Source organism: Botrytis porri, assembly GCF_014898465.1.
Source record: "Botrytis porri strain MUCL 3234 chromosome Unknown BPOR_005, whole genome shotgun sequence".
Classification (NCBI taxonomy): Eukaryota; Fungi; Ascomycota; class Leotiomycetes; order Helotiales; family Sclerotiniaceae; genus Botrytis; species Botrytis porri.
Genome location: NW_024066079.1, coordinates 2,258,103 through 2,270,236, shown reverse-complemented (window position 1 = coordinate 2,270,236; position 12,134 = coordinate 2,258,103). Strand labels below are relative to the sequence as shown.

Sequence of the window (12,134 nt, the reverse complement as noted above, 5' to 3'; positions counted from 1 at the left end):
TCAGGCGTCAAGTTTGGTATCCAAAAAGAGACTTCTCCCGCTCGGCTGGTATGCGCTCAAATAGTAGTTTCCTTGAAGTGCTGTAGGAGAGAAGAGACCAACCAAGTGGCCGGGTCAAAGAAGGGTGGAAGATATATATATATTGTGGCTTATCATCTTTGTTCAATGAATTCTTGGATGATAGAGGAAAAAGAAGCAATGCGTTGTATATTATGTATTATATACAATATACATTGTTATAGTGTTAGTGTATATATTTCAGTGTCGTGGAATCTCCTATATTCTGACTGGATTCATGTTGAATGTTGAATGTTGAATGTTGAATGTTGAATGTTGAATGTTGAATGTTGATTGGGGATGAAAGATGATTGTGTTGAAGGTAGGTGAGATTCGGATGGAGAGGTTAGAGAAGAAGAAAGGAAAAGATATGAAACATTCAGCCTTATCTCCATTCTCTGAGGATGATTAAATCAAGTAACATCATTGGTTAGACAAACGAGATAAAAGTTGAAGTATTACCTAAGCTTCCCCCCACCTCCCGATTTGGTAGCTAATTGATAAGTCAGCTAGTTTGGCGTTCCCCCTCTCTTTGTTTGGAGGGACTATACGGAGGAGTAGGTAGGTGAAGAAAGAAAGACACTTTCATACCTTTCTTACCCTTTCTTTCCTTTCTTTCTTACCTTTCTTACCTTTCTCTTCTTTCTTTTCTTACCTTTCTTACCTTTCTTACCTTCTTTCCTTTCAGCTTGCGAGTAGATGAGAAGAGGATTAGTTGGATATTATGCAGAGGGTAAAGAACCTCATTCCCTACCTATCTAGTAACATTTGATCCCTTTCCATACAATGTTGGTGTACAAGTGAATTGGAAATACTTAGCCGTGTGGTAAGATGATAATAAGAACAAAGTGGGAAATAATAAATTAAATTGGTCCTATCATTATTATCATCTTAAAAACATTATTGGGATTCCCTCAATCAATCAATCGATCATTCATTCATTCATCCAACCATCCAACCATCCAACCATCCAACCAACCATCCAACCAACCATCCAACCAACCATCCATCCATCCATCCATCCATCCACCCATCATCCATTCCTTCCTTCCTTATTGTGCCATCCACTGCTATCCACTGCTATCCTCACACCTCCCTCGACCTCCCCCCACCTTGGACCCCAAATTTTCCGTGCTGTGCCTCTTCCCGCAAGAACCCCATCATATAAATTTGAGAAATCCAAAAGCCAAACCTCACTTCCTTGTCGGCGGCTAGGGAGAAGATCATACGAAAGAAGCAAACAAACACTTTACCAATCCGCCTACTTATTATATTCATTCTCTGTCTTACAATTGATTGTTACACATTCGTTTTTAAAAGAGAAAAGCGTCTTAATTTCTTCCGCCTCAACCAATTTGGACATCTCTCATCAATACCACCCAAAAGTTACGCGTCTACATATCCGATTTAGAAACCATGGCAGACCTTCAAGGAAGAAAGGTGTTCAAGGTCTTCAATCAAGACTTTATCGTCGATGAGAGATACACAGTCACCAAGGAGCTTGGTCAAGGAGCTTATGGTATTGTTTGGTACGATGTTACTTTCTTTCCGACCCTACCTGCATATGCGCATGTCCGTATCATGAACCTTTAACTAACAACGTTCTCTATGCCAGTGCTGCTACGAATTCTCAAACACAAGAAGGTGTCGCAATTAAGAAAGTTACAAATGTCTTCAGCAAGAAGATTTTGGCAAAGCGTGCGCTGCGTGAGATAAAGTTGTTACAACATTTCAGAGGTCATCGTAACGTATGCGACTCCTACACTCACGATGATAGTGGTGGGGTAGTTCTAACATGGCATAGATTACTTGCCTTTATGATATGGATATTCCTCGACCAGATAACTTCAACGAAACATATCTCTATGAAGGTAAGACGGGCTTTTCCATTCTGTAAACCGATGTTCCATGCTAATATCTTTTTCGCAGAGCTTATGGAGTGTGACCTCGCTGCTATCGTACGATCCGGTCAACCCCTCACTGATGCACATTTCCAATCTTTCATCTACCAAATCCTTTGTGGTCTAAAATATATTCATTCTGCGAATGTTCTTCATCGCGATTTGAAGCCCGGTAATTTGCTGGTCAATGCCGACTGCGAGTTGAAGATTTGTGATTTCGGTCTTGCTAGAGGTTTCTCGGTCGACCCTGAAGAGAATGCTGGATACATGACCGAATACGTTGCTACAAGATGGTATCGTGCCCCTGAAATTATGTTGAGCTTCCAGAGCTATACGAAAGCTAGTAAGTTATGCAATCGTTGTTTGAAAGGAAGAGTAGGCGCTAACATAAATTAGTCGATGTATGGTCAGTAGGATGTATTCTCGCAGAATTGCTAGGTGGTCGCCCTTTCTTCAAAGGTAGAGATTATGTTGATCAACTCAACCAAATTTTACATATCCTTGGTACACCAAATGAAGAAACTCTATCAAGAATTGGATCGCCACGAGCACAGGAATACGTTCGAAACCTCCCATATATGGCAAAGCGACCTTTCCCAACTTTATTCGCCAACGCCAACCCCGACGCCCTTGACCTTCTTGATCATATGTTAGCATTTGACCCATCCTCCCGTATCGATGTCGAAACTGCCCTCGAACACCCATATCTTCACATTTGGCACGATGCCTCTGATGAGCCTGGATGCCCAACAACATTTAACTTCGATTTTGAGGTTGTGGAAGATGTAGGTGAGATCAGAAAGTTGATTTTGGATGAAGTTCACAGATTCAGACAACATGTCCGTGTTCAACCTGGTCAACAAGGTCAAAACAATGGTCCTCAAGTACCTATACCACAAGAGCAAGCAAGCTGGCGTGCTGAGGATCCAAGACCACAAGAAGCTTATGGACAAGGACCAAATGATCTTGAACAAGATTTACAAGGTGGTTTGGATGCTATGCGATCGTAGAAGATTTGATTTTTATGAAGGGTGATTTTTGGGGGAGTGAGGGTATTAAATTCAAACTTGAATAAAGAAGAAAAGATTGATTGGATTGGATTTTCAGCGTGCGATGCAAGATTTCCGAAAGCAAGCATAAAACTATTTCTTGGCGCAGCAAATTTTAGCTCTTTCTCTGTCTCTAAAGACTTAACCTGACTACTGGAAAAATGAAAGGGTCTGGTCTATTAAATTACGGGAAAGGTCCTATAGCGGGTATTATCATTCTTTTTGTTGCATCGTGTCACTCTCTTAGCCATTTTTTTGCTGTTTTGTATCTCCTGTATCTGGTCATGCTGCGAGATGATAAAATGATGATAGTAGGGTTTAGGATGGAAGAGAATGAATAGATTACATTCGATGTTTGATATATTTCTAATGAGTATCTCCGTCACATTTTACTTTACACTCTAGATAATCCTAGCACGTCTAGGATATTGATTCTACCGCTTCGTCGTGGGGCTTGAGTTTTCCCACTCAGACTAGTGACCTAGGTTTCGTTGTGTTGGTGCATGTATCTTTGATATATATACATATGTTGGTTTTCAAGTTCTATTTTTATGGTATACAGAGTGAGATATCTATCTATTACGATGTGTTGTGTGGTGGTCTATCTATGGTGGCTCGAGGTGGTTCATATATGATGGTCTAAGGCGAAAGCTGAATTTTCCCCCATGTAAAACCTCGCACTCCGTTGCTGATCCAACATTCTTCTCCTTCGGTTAGGGAGTTGAGGGTTATGGTGCTTTCTTCGCAGATTCTGTTGTGGGGGTTAGTTTCGTTGGGTTGAGATGGGTTTGTGGTTTCGGTAGGAGGGGGGATGATTCTTGTTAGAGATGAGGGTGGGTTTGTAGGGGAGGGTATATGGAGAGAGTGTTGGAGAGGAATATGGAGAGAGTCATGGGAAGGAGAGAATGAGAGGAGTGATAAGATGATCAAGTAAAACGAACCCTTTTTCCAATGCCCATCGTCTAGTCGTTCCAATCTGACCCCCGCTGCTCTCAAACGGCGTAGCCCATTTCCCATCGCGATAGAAAAAAGGAGTGGTGAGGGACCCTTCCATGATCTCCCCATTTTTGGAAGAAATGAGCAGGACTTCTTGCGGGGAAGTAAAGGTAGGGATTTGGGCGCGCTCGCGCGCGCTGTTGTATTGAGATCGCGAGGTAGTTTTGAAGCTGGTGTAGGGGGTGGGAGTTGTGCGAGAGGGATCGGGGATGATAGTCCATGGGATGGAGGTGCTCGGGTCGCTGGGGAGAAAGGTGGTAGGACCGAGGGTTAGGGCGCCGCCTGTGAGGGAGGAGATGTAGGGAGTTGGAGGAAGGGAGATGGAGGAAGGAGGTGGGAGACGATTGGGAAAGAGATTGGATAGTGGGACGGGAGGGACGGGATTACTTTCGATGGTTAGGGTTCCGGTGTGGGAGAGGACGATGCGTACGCGTAGGGGGGTGGGAGATTGTGTATCGATGGAGGAGGAGAGGGTGCTGAGGAGGTTTTGGAATCCGGAGACTCCGGAGATGGCGGCGATGGCGGCGGGGAAGGAGAAGTGGGTTGCGGCTTGGAGGAGTCGGTCGCGGTGGTAGGGGAGCATGTAGAAGGGGGATGGGGTGGGGGTCGAAGTGGGGAGTGGCCAGGATTCGATGTTGAGGGGGGATTGGAGGAGGAGGGGGTCGTAGCGGAGGGAGGTGAAGAGTTGGAAGGGAGGGTTTGGGGAGGAGGAGGGGGAGGGAGACATGCTGGAGTGGGTGGTGGAGGAAGAAAGGATCTAAGGGGGTTCTTGTTAGATTCTTTCTATCTTGTGGTTTGGTATTTATAAAATCTGAATGAAAAATGGTGAAATAAAAAGATTACACATATTAGGATTGTGGTGCTCTTGATCTGATATATAATTTATGTGTCTCTGAGTCATAATCGGCTTCGCAAAGCGGAGAATCGAGTTCGTAGAAGAAACTTCTTCATGTGTGTGTAGGCATATCCGTTACACACTCACTCGATGTATGATCGCATCATAAAAACTTCAATAGCTTTTCTATCAAAAGAGAATGTTGATATGGTGTTTGGACTACCAAGCTAGAAGCAGCTATACAACTCATAGAGCTAAATGCAACAACCTCACAGGATAAAATCTTCCCCAAAGTCGACTTCTTCTCATCGCAATGAGAAGCATAATTTAGAATTAAATCTAAATCTCTTGGTGAATTAAGTGAATTAAGAAAGTTCACGTACGGTAAATTTAACGTTTCTTTTTGGAAATTAGTAAGTGTAGGTAGGGGCTCTCAAAGAATTGGAATAAGAAACTGTGATTTTGCTTTGAGGGGTTGGTGGATGGCATGGGAGTCACGTGGTGGGTGATATTAACCTTAGGTAGTGGGAGTTCTTCGGTAGTAGCGCCTCAGAATTGATCATTTGGCTGATTTCAAACTTCATTTGATTTCTTGTTAATGACAATATCAATGTATGATTCTGCAATACAAGTGTTTTCTCATATCATGAAACTTTGTATATAGAATTCATCTTGAGAAGTATCTCTAGTGACTCTGAGGTGATAGGAGGCTAAGGAGTGAGAAATAGACGACATGATGAATGCCTATCAGAAAACGATGCACCTCATGGGTGACAGGGCAGACGATGTTCGGTTTTCACAGTGGCGTAACAAGTTCCTTTCTCTTCAGGTGTTGGAATTTCTCCTATCATATTATGTTATCGGTACAGTAATTTTATATTGAGTACCATATGGTATCTTCTTTTGCTTCTAGAAGGTGTATATGCTGTTGCTCCGCATTCCTAAATCTTTGGAATGTATTCACCATGAGTCAGCGATTTTATGCATCCGTCGAGATTGTAATCGACGGTTGCAGCTTATTTGTAATGAATTTATTGCATAGTATGATGGTAGTAGAATGTTCTCCAAACCAGGAATAGACTGTTGCTGCCAGATACCTCCCAGCTTGTTTTATGAATCGTGGTTGCTGAAACCCTTTCCACATACTTCTTCCTATCTGACCCCGTCATTTGGGCTGTACTTCGATGAACTGAGATACCTAGAGTTGCTTGGTACGATTTAATCAACTATATCATTCAGACTGCGCCCTAGGAAAATACAACCTGCTAAGCATTAGCTAGCTTTGGATGCGTAGTAGAAGCAATGGGTAAGTAATATCATATTCTCTTATGTGTTTTAGGTAGGAGCTGACCTTTTATATTCAGATTCTTCTTCTGCCGATTCTTCTTCTGTTGTAAGCGATAACTCTCTCGCAACGTTGAAGTTGAGATTTAAATCATCAAAGCAATTCTGGAGACTCTTCCGAAGAGGCTTCATCCGATGGCTTATCACATTTGTCCTGATATCTCTTCTTTACATAACAATTCGAGTCGTTTCAAAGGACCAAGATATGATTGAAGAGGAGAAGCAATTTTTCAACGCCATCTCGCTCTATCTGGTTTTGATGATTGGAATGAGTCTCACTTTTGGATTTGAGGCTATGGCAATCGACCTCAGATGGTGGATTTTAAGTAGAAGGGAAAGAAGTCTAAGAGACGTGAGTTTCATGACCACACTCATCCAATAGCCCCTGTTGAATAAACCACAAGATCGATACAATTCTACACGCTGACAGCCTTACCACTGTCTCTAGCCTCCTTGGACGCACAATTTGGTATGAGATTAGACATTTCACTTGGGATTGGGATTTGGGCACTATGATCATGTCATGTTTACTTTGGATTCTTCTCAATATCGTAAGCTCATTGTATCAACTATCCTTAGATACGTAGACTGACAAAAATAGGGTGCTCAAGTGGCCATAGCATCTGTTGGACTTACATATTCAGTTGATACTGTTGAGAAGATGGCTCATATGTCTCGTGGGAATGTTTCTTATCCTAATATGACACAATTCTTTCCCGTAAAGCTTCCAAATGGTAGAGCTTCGATAAATAACTTGGGCGCACAACAGTATACAGCAAATAGGTGAGTTCCTTCGTGAGGCTATGTTCATGAGCGATGCTAATTATTAGTTTCGGTATGATGGCTTTAAATTTGTGGTCTACTACTCAACCAATTTCTGAACCAGCAACAATCTACAAATCTGGATTGACAGCTGATTTATTCGGGATTGATAAACGAGGTTGGGTCTTTGTATTTACGGATACTTCTTCCGATGGCTCAACTTTTGCGTACTCGGATCGTACTATCAAGTCTACATCGAGTTGTGAAAGCTATCCTGTGTTGGAGGGTGGAAATGGTAATTTTAAAAATTTGAACATAAGTAAGAACGGAAAATCAGAGGCCTTCAAGGTCAAATTACCAATCGCTGCTGGACCAGATCAGACAACATTCTTCACCGTACCATTCAAAACATGCGGCGAAGGTTGTAGCATTGTTGAAGCACTCGAGGCTTCCGCAAACGAACCTTGGTATTACAAATGCAACATTACAGTCGGTCCTGTTATCAACGCGCAAAACGCAAATCAAGAAGTATCTCTACCACTCCGCCATATGTCATCAGCAGCAATCGCTCTACAAGGTTATACAGCTAATCCTGAACTAAACGATACTCAATATTGAACATATGTCTCTGAGTCTACTTACGGCTATCCGCGAAATGGATCTGCGAATGATTTTGGATATCAAATATCGTATTTTGCTATTGGTGCTATAGCTGCTGCTGCGAATTCTAACAATCCCTCAATATACGCGATTGGAGATCGGCCTGTTATAGGAACTCAGCTCAAAATTACTCAACATGCGCTTCTCTTGGGACTTTTGATTGGTCTCGTTTCTGTACAAGCGATCTGTTTTATAACAACGGCGTTTATAGCAAATAGAGTGGTGGTTAAAGATGAGAGTGTCTTTTCTACAGCGAGTATACTGCGGCCGGTGATGAGTTCTCTGGGAAACCATGGGAATGTTGCGGAGGGCGAACAGATATGTGATGTTCTTAGTCATTTGAGGTTGAGATATACGGCTGTTCAGGATGAGAAGGATAGATCTGTGTGGAAAGTGGGACTTAGTAATGCTGAAAGGCTGAGGAGGTTTCCGGACTTGAAAGTGTATGATTGATTTGTAGATTTGTTTCTCTAGTTTCTAAGATGGATGGCTAGATTTCAAGAAGGGTATATGATACTCCGGACTATGGCATCTAGATCTACTTGAAACATACACTTTTTATTTGTGTAGATTTACTACAATATCTAGCAAGAAATCTTGTAGATTAACAATTCCCTTCCCCTGAACATCCTGGAAGCGGATAGTAGATGTCACCCAACGCGCAAGTTATAAATATAGAGGTCTAAGAGTTTGTAAGTGCCGATGGCTATAATTGGTGCAAATGTAAATTTTGGTCTTATAGTAAATCTACCCCTCGCCAAAGGCGGCGGGGATTATATGGATTTTCCATGCGACGAGTGGTGCGAGTCCACAATGACGAAAGAGCGCCGCTTTAGCCGTCATGCGCTAAGGATGGCCAATGCCGTAGCTTGACTTGATGATTAAACTGGTATCACCAAGATTTTTTGATCTGGTCATTGAATCCACCTTCAATTTGAACATCAAGATTGTAACCACCACCTATCAGCTATACCATTCATAATCCTCCCCCTTACCCTACTGCATCTTCCTTAATCGCCCATTTTATTGTTTTTAAATGTCTGTACCAAGTACAATGCCTCCGGGCAAACCCATGCCAAATTTTGCGGCATCAACACCACAATCATCAGTCTGGGATCGCATAACCACATGGGCTTCTGAGAACAAGGCAGTTGTATATACAATCGCTGGTGTGGCAGTAGTAGTCTCAGGAGCTGGAGTTGCATACTATTTATTAGACTCGGTAAGTTGTATCTTACCACTGGTTTTGGTAGATACATGATCATTGTAGATGCTAATACATTCATTACATTAGAAGGATTCCACATCTACCCAAAGCGTGCCAAGGAAGTCGAAGGAAAAGAGGCGAAGGAAGAAGGAAGAAAAGAAAGAAGCCGATTTAGAAAAGGGAACCACGCCAGCTGATACCAAACCTAAAACACCAGTCGAGACTGTGGATGAACTTCCTGAGGTCGACGAAAACACTGTGGGAAGTCTATCGGATCAACAACGTAAAGATTATGCCGCCAAGTTGAAGGCAGCTGGTAATACCGCATATGGAGCTAAAGATTATCCACGAGCCATCGATCTTTATGGGAAGGCCATCCTTTGCAAGCCGGATCCTATCTTCTATTCGAACCGCGCAGCATGCTATAACGCTCTTGGCGAATTCGAGAAGGTTATTGAGGATACTACTGCTGCGATCAATCTCGATAGTGGATATGTAAAGGCCTTGAACCGTAGAGCAAATGCTTATGAGCATACCGAGAAATACAGTGAGGCTTTACTCGATTTCACAGCCAGCTGTATTATCGATGGTTTCCGTAATGAGCAAAGCGCACAATCTGTTGAGAGACTGCTCAAAAAAGTAGCTGAGTCTAAGGCAAAGGTCATTCTTGAGGCCAAGGATAAGAAGCTTCCAAGTCCAACATTCGTCACCAACTACCTCCAAAGTTTCCGATCGAAACCCGCCCCTGCAGGACTAGAAGATAGTGTTGAGATATCAGAGGAGTCAGGAAAAGGACAACTACAACTCGGACTTCGAGCTATGGCAAAGAAGACCAATGAGGGATATGAAGATGCTTCAGCTGCATTTGAGAAGGCCTTAGAAATGGGGGATCTCGGTGAGCATGAAGCTTTTGCTTACAACATGCGTGGAACATTCAGATATCTTCGTGGCGTACAAATTGATGCTTTGGGTGATTTGAGCAAGAGTATCGAACTGTCGCCCGACTACACTCAAAGTTACATCAAGCGTGCAAGCATGCATTTGGAACTTGGTTAGTACTTACAGTCCATTAATTTATGATTAGCTACTAACACGAAAATCAGGTGACAAGGATGCCGCAGCTGCCGATTTCGATAAAGCTATGGAACAACATGACGATGACCCTGATATCTACTATCACCGTGCCCAACTCAATTTCATCCTCGGAGAACTTTCACAAGCAGCAAAGGACTACCAAAAGTCTATTGATCTTGACCGAGATTTCATCTTCTCGCACATTCAACTCGGTGTTACACAATATAAGATGGGCTCAACCGCATCATCGATGGGAACATTCAGACGCACAATCAAGGCATTCGAAGATGTACCTGATGCATACAACTACTACGGAGAGCTTTTGTTAGATCAACAGAAGTATGATGAAGCTATTTCACAATTCGAAAAGGCCGTTGAGTTGGAGAAGCAAACTAAACCATTAGGCATGAGTGTTCTTCCACTCATTAACAAAGCTCTTGCTCTTTTCCAATGGAAGCAAGATTTCAGTGAAGCTGAGAAACTTTGCGAAAAGGCTCTTATCAGTACGTTGATTTTCCCCAGCCATTTTCCCCCTATACTAATGTAATTCTGAATAGTCGACCCTGAGTGTGACATTGCTGTCGCAACCATGGCACAACTTCTTCTTCAACAAGGCAAGGTAACTGAAGCACTTACGTACTTTGAGCGAGCAGCGGAATTATCCAGAACAGAAGGAGAAATTGTCAATGCTCTGAGTTATGCTGAAGCTACGAGAACACAATTGGAAGTCCAGGAGAAATATCCAGAATTGGCTAGTAGATTAGCGGGTATGAGTGGACTCGGAGGAGCTGGTATGCGTTAATTTACTAGCATTGAGAGAATCTGATAAGTTGAATGGAATGATAAAGTGATGATTCTGATATCATGAATGAATTGATGGGCAAAGTGGTTGGAACATAATCAGCACAGAAGCATCGAGAATGTTGAGGTTGCATGGATGTGTTGACTCCATGATTTGATCTTGAGTAAAAAGAAAGGCAGAACGAAAGCACAATTCAAATGTAAAATTATTATTTCTCAACTCATGGTGAAAGGCCTGGTCCACTCACTCATGAAATTTGGAGGTTGGGGTGAGTTGGGGGAGGGAGTTTATAATATAATATGAGGGGATGAGTTATGAGATGTATGAATGTGATTAGGGGTACTCATGGTTGGAACTATTGAGTGAATGTGTATTGGTAAGTATGATTGTGTTTATATATTGGGTTTTGTGGTTATGTGATTTTTTTTTTAAGAGCTCAGGTACTCAGGACTAGTCGTCTCGTGAGGTAGAATGATATATACATTTGGGTGTTCTTGTATTGTTTTTTATTTCTATCTATTCTTATGGGTAGGTATTGAAGGATTGGTGTTTGAGAAGGTGTAGGTGGAATGAGATGGGAGTTTGTGTGTAGATAAGGAGAGAAGGAGAGGTAGGAGAGTGGAGAAATTGGGAATGGTAGAGATCGGGTCGTGATGCATTGTTTAGGGTTTGGGGGTATGGGAGTGGAGATGTGAGATGTATGTTATGTTGTGCTGTATATGAGGAGAGGCATAGTGACGAGGTGGGATGAAACGAGGTGAAAATCTCAATCTTTTATCGCTCACGTTTCTTTTCTATTTTCACATCTACCTATCTAGGTAGGTATCACAATACGTATACCTACTCACCTACTCTACACAATGTCTCTCTTTCCATTCTCTACTATTCATCCTTCGTACGCTTATGAAGAGAACGCTTCACAGAGCGTCGGCTCAATTCCTCGCTTTTCTTCCTTCCTACCTACAGCAAGAAAACTAGGTATGATATGATCTGTATGCAGAATATGAGGATACAAAGCTAGCTAGCTAGCTACATAATCCTCACCCATCATATATGCTTAACCGAGAGGTCTTTGTTCTACATGACTTGTACGATTTTGTCAGACGTATACGAAAACGTGATCGCGTGGATTTATGGACTGTTTTGGGATATGGGGTTTGTATGTGTGAAGTGCATGTATGTATGTGTGCGGGAAGTGAGGAATCCGGTTTTGAGGTATCACGAGATCGCATTCGGTTATGTGGTGGTTTAGGTGGGTTTAGGTGGGTTTAGGTAGGTAAATAGGTAGGTAAATAGGTAGGTAGGTAGGCAGGTAGGTAGGTAAATATGTATGTGAGGAGGCGGGGTGCAGAAGTTCTGGAAAGATGCATGGGTGGGTGTGTGGGTGTGGTTTTTTCGGGTGCTGTGAGAAGTTGTAGAATCTGTGAAGTTGTAGATTGTAGATAGG

At 42.5% G+C, this 12,134-nt stretch overlaps 5 protein-coding genes across 5 annotated transcripts; 4 read left to right on the top strand and 1 right to left on the bottom strand.

Moving 5' to 3' along the window:
* Positions 1–1,473: 1,473 nt before the first annotated feature.
* Positions 1,474–2,968, top strand: EAF01_004353 (uncharacterized protein; the record flags this gene model as incomplete). The annotated part of the gene is made up of 5 exons (XM_038912607.1): positions 1,474–1,586; positions 1,673–1,805; positions 1,862–1,928; positions 1,987–2,301; positions 2,355–2,968. The coding sequence occupies 5 exons, from the start codon at positions 1,474–1,476 to the stop codon at positions 2,966–2,968; spliced, it is 1,242 nt and encodes a 413-aa protein (XP_038772291.1).
* A 678-nt stretch (positions 2,969–3,646) lies between these two features.
* On the bottom strand, positions 3,647–4,730 carry EAF01_004352 (uncharacterized protein; the record flags this gene model as incomplete). Its single annotated transcript, XM_038912606.1, has 2 exons — positions 3,647–3,758; positions 3,949–4,730. 2 exons carry the CDS (start codon positions 4,728–4,730, stop codon positions 3,647–3,649), a joined length of 894 nt encoding a protein of 297 aa, XP_038772290.1.
* Positions 4,731–6,140: 1,410 nt separating this feature from the next.
* Positions 6,141–7,562, top strand: EAF01_004351 (uncharacterized protein; the record flags this gene model as incomplete). Its single annotated transcript, XM_038912605.1, has 5 exons — positions 6,141–6,144; positions 6,203–6,534; positions 6,587–6,733; positions 6,784–6,965; positions 7,013–7,562. The coding sequence occupies 5 exons, from the start codon at positions 6,141–6,143 to the stop codon at positions 7,560–7,562; spliced, it is 1,215 nt and encodes a 404-aa protein (XP_038772289.1).
* Positions 7,563–7,566: 4 nt separating this feature from the next.
* On the top strand, positions 7,567–8,057 carry EAF01_004350 (uncharacterized protein; the record flags this gene model as incomplete). Its single annotated transcript, XM_038912604.1, has 2 exons — positions 7,567–7,633; positions 7,657–8,057. The coding sequence occupies 2 exons, from the start codon at positions 7,567–7,569 to the stop codon at positions 8,055–8,057; spliced, it is 468 nt and encodes a 155-aa protein (XP_038772288.1).
* A 488-nt stretch (positions 8,058–8,545) lies between these two features.
* Positions 8,546–11,468, top strand: EAF01_004349 (uncharacterized protein). Its single transcript, XM_038912603.1, has 4 exons — positions 8,546–8,826; positions 8,899–9,862; positions 9,915–10,388; positions 10,443–11,468. Exons 1-4 carry the CDS (start codon positions 8,641–8,643, stop codon positions 10,685–10,687), a joined length of 1,869 nt encoding a protein of 622 aa, XP_038772287.1. The 5' UTR covers positions 8,546–8,640; the 3' UTR covers positions 10,688–11,468.
* The last annotated feature ends 666 nt before the right edge of the window (positions 11,469–12,134 follow it).

What these genes read in the sequence shown, in the direction of transcription:
- EAF01_004349 (XM_038912603.1), top strand. Translation starts at nt 8,641, where the DNA reads ATGTCTGTACCAAGTACAATGCCTCCGGGCAAACCCATGCCAAATTTT. An exon ending in AAGCATGCATTTGGAACTTG is followed by an intron (nt 9,863 to 9,914) that starts GTTAGTACTTAC and finishes CACGAAAATCAG; the next exon opens with GTGACAAGGATGCCGCAGCT. An exon ending in TTGCGAAAAGGCTCTTATCA is followed by an intron (nt 10,389 to 10,442) that starts GTACGTTGATTT and finishes AATTCTGAATAG; the next exon opens with TCGACCCTGAGTGTGACATT.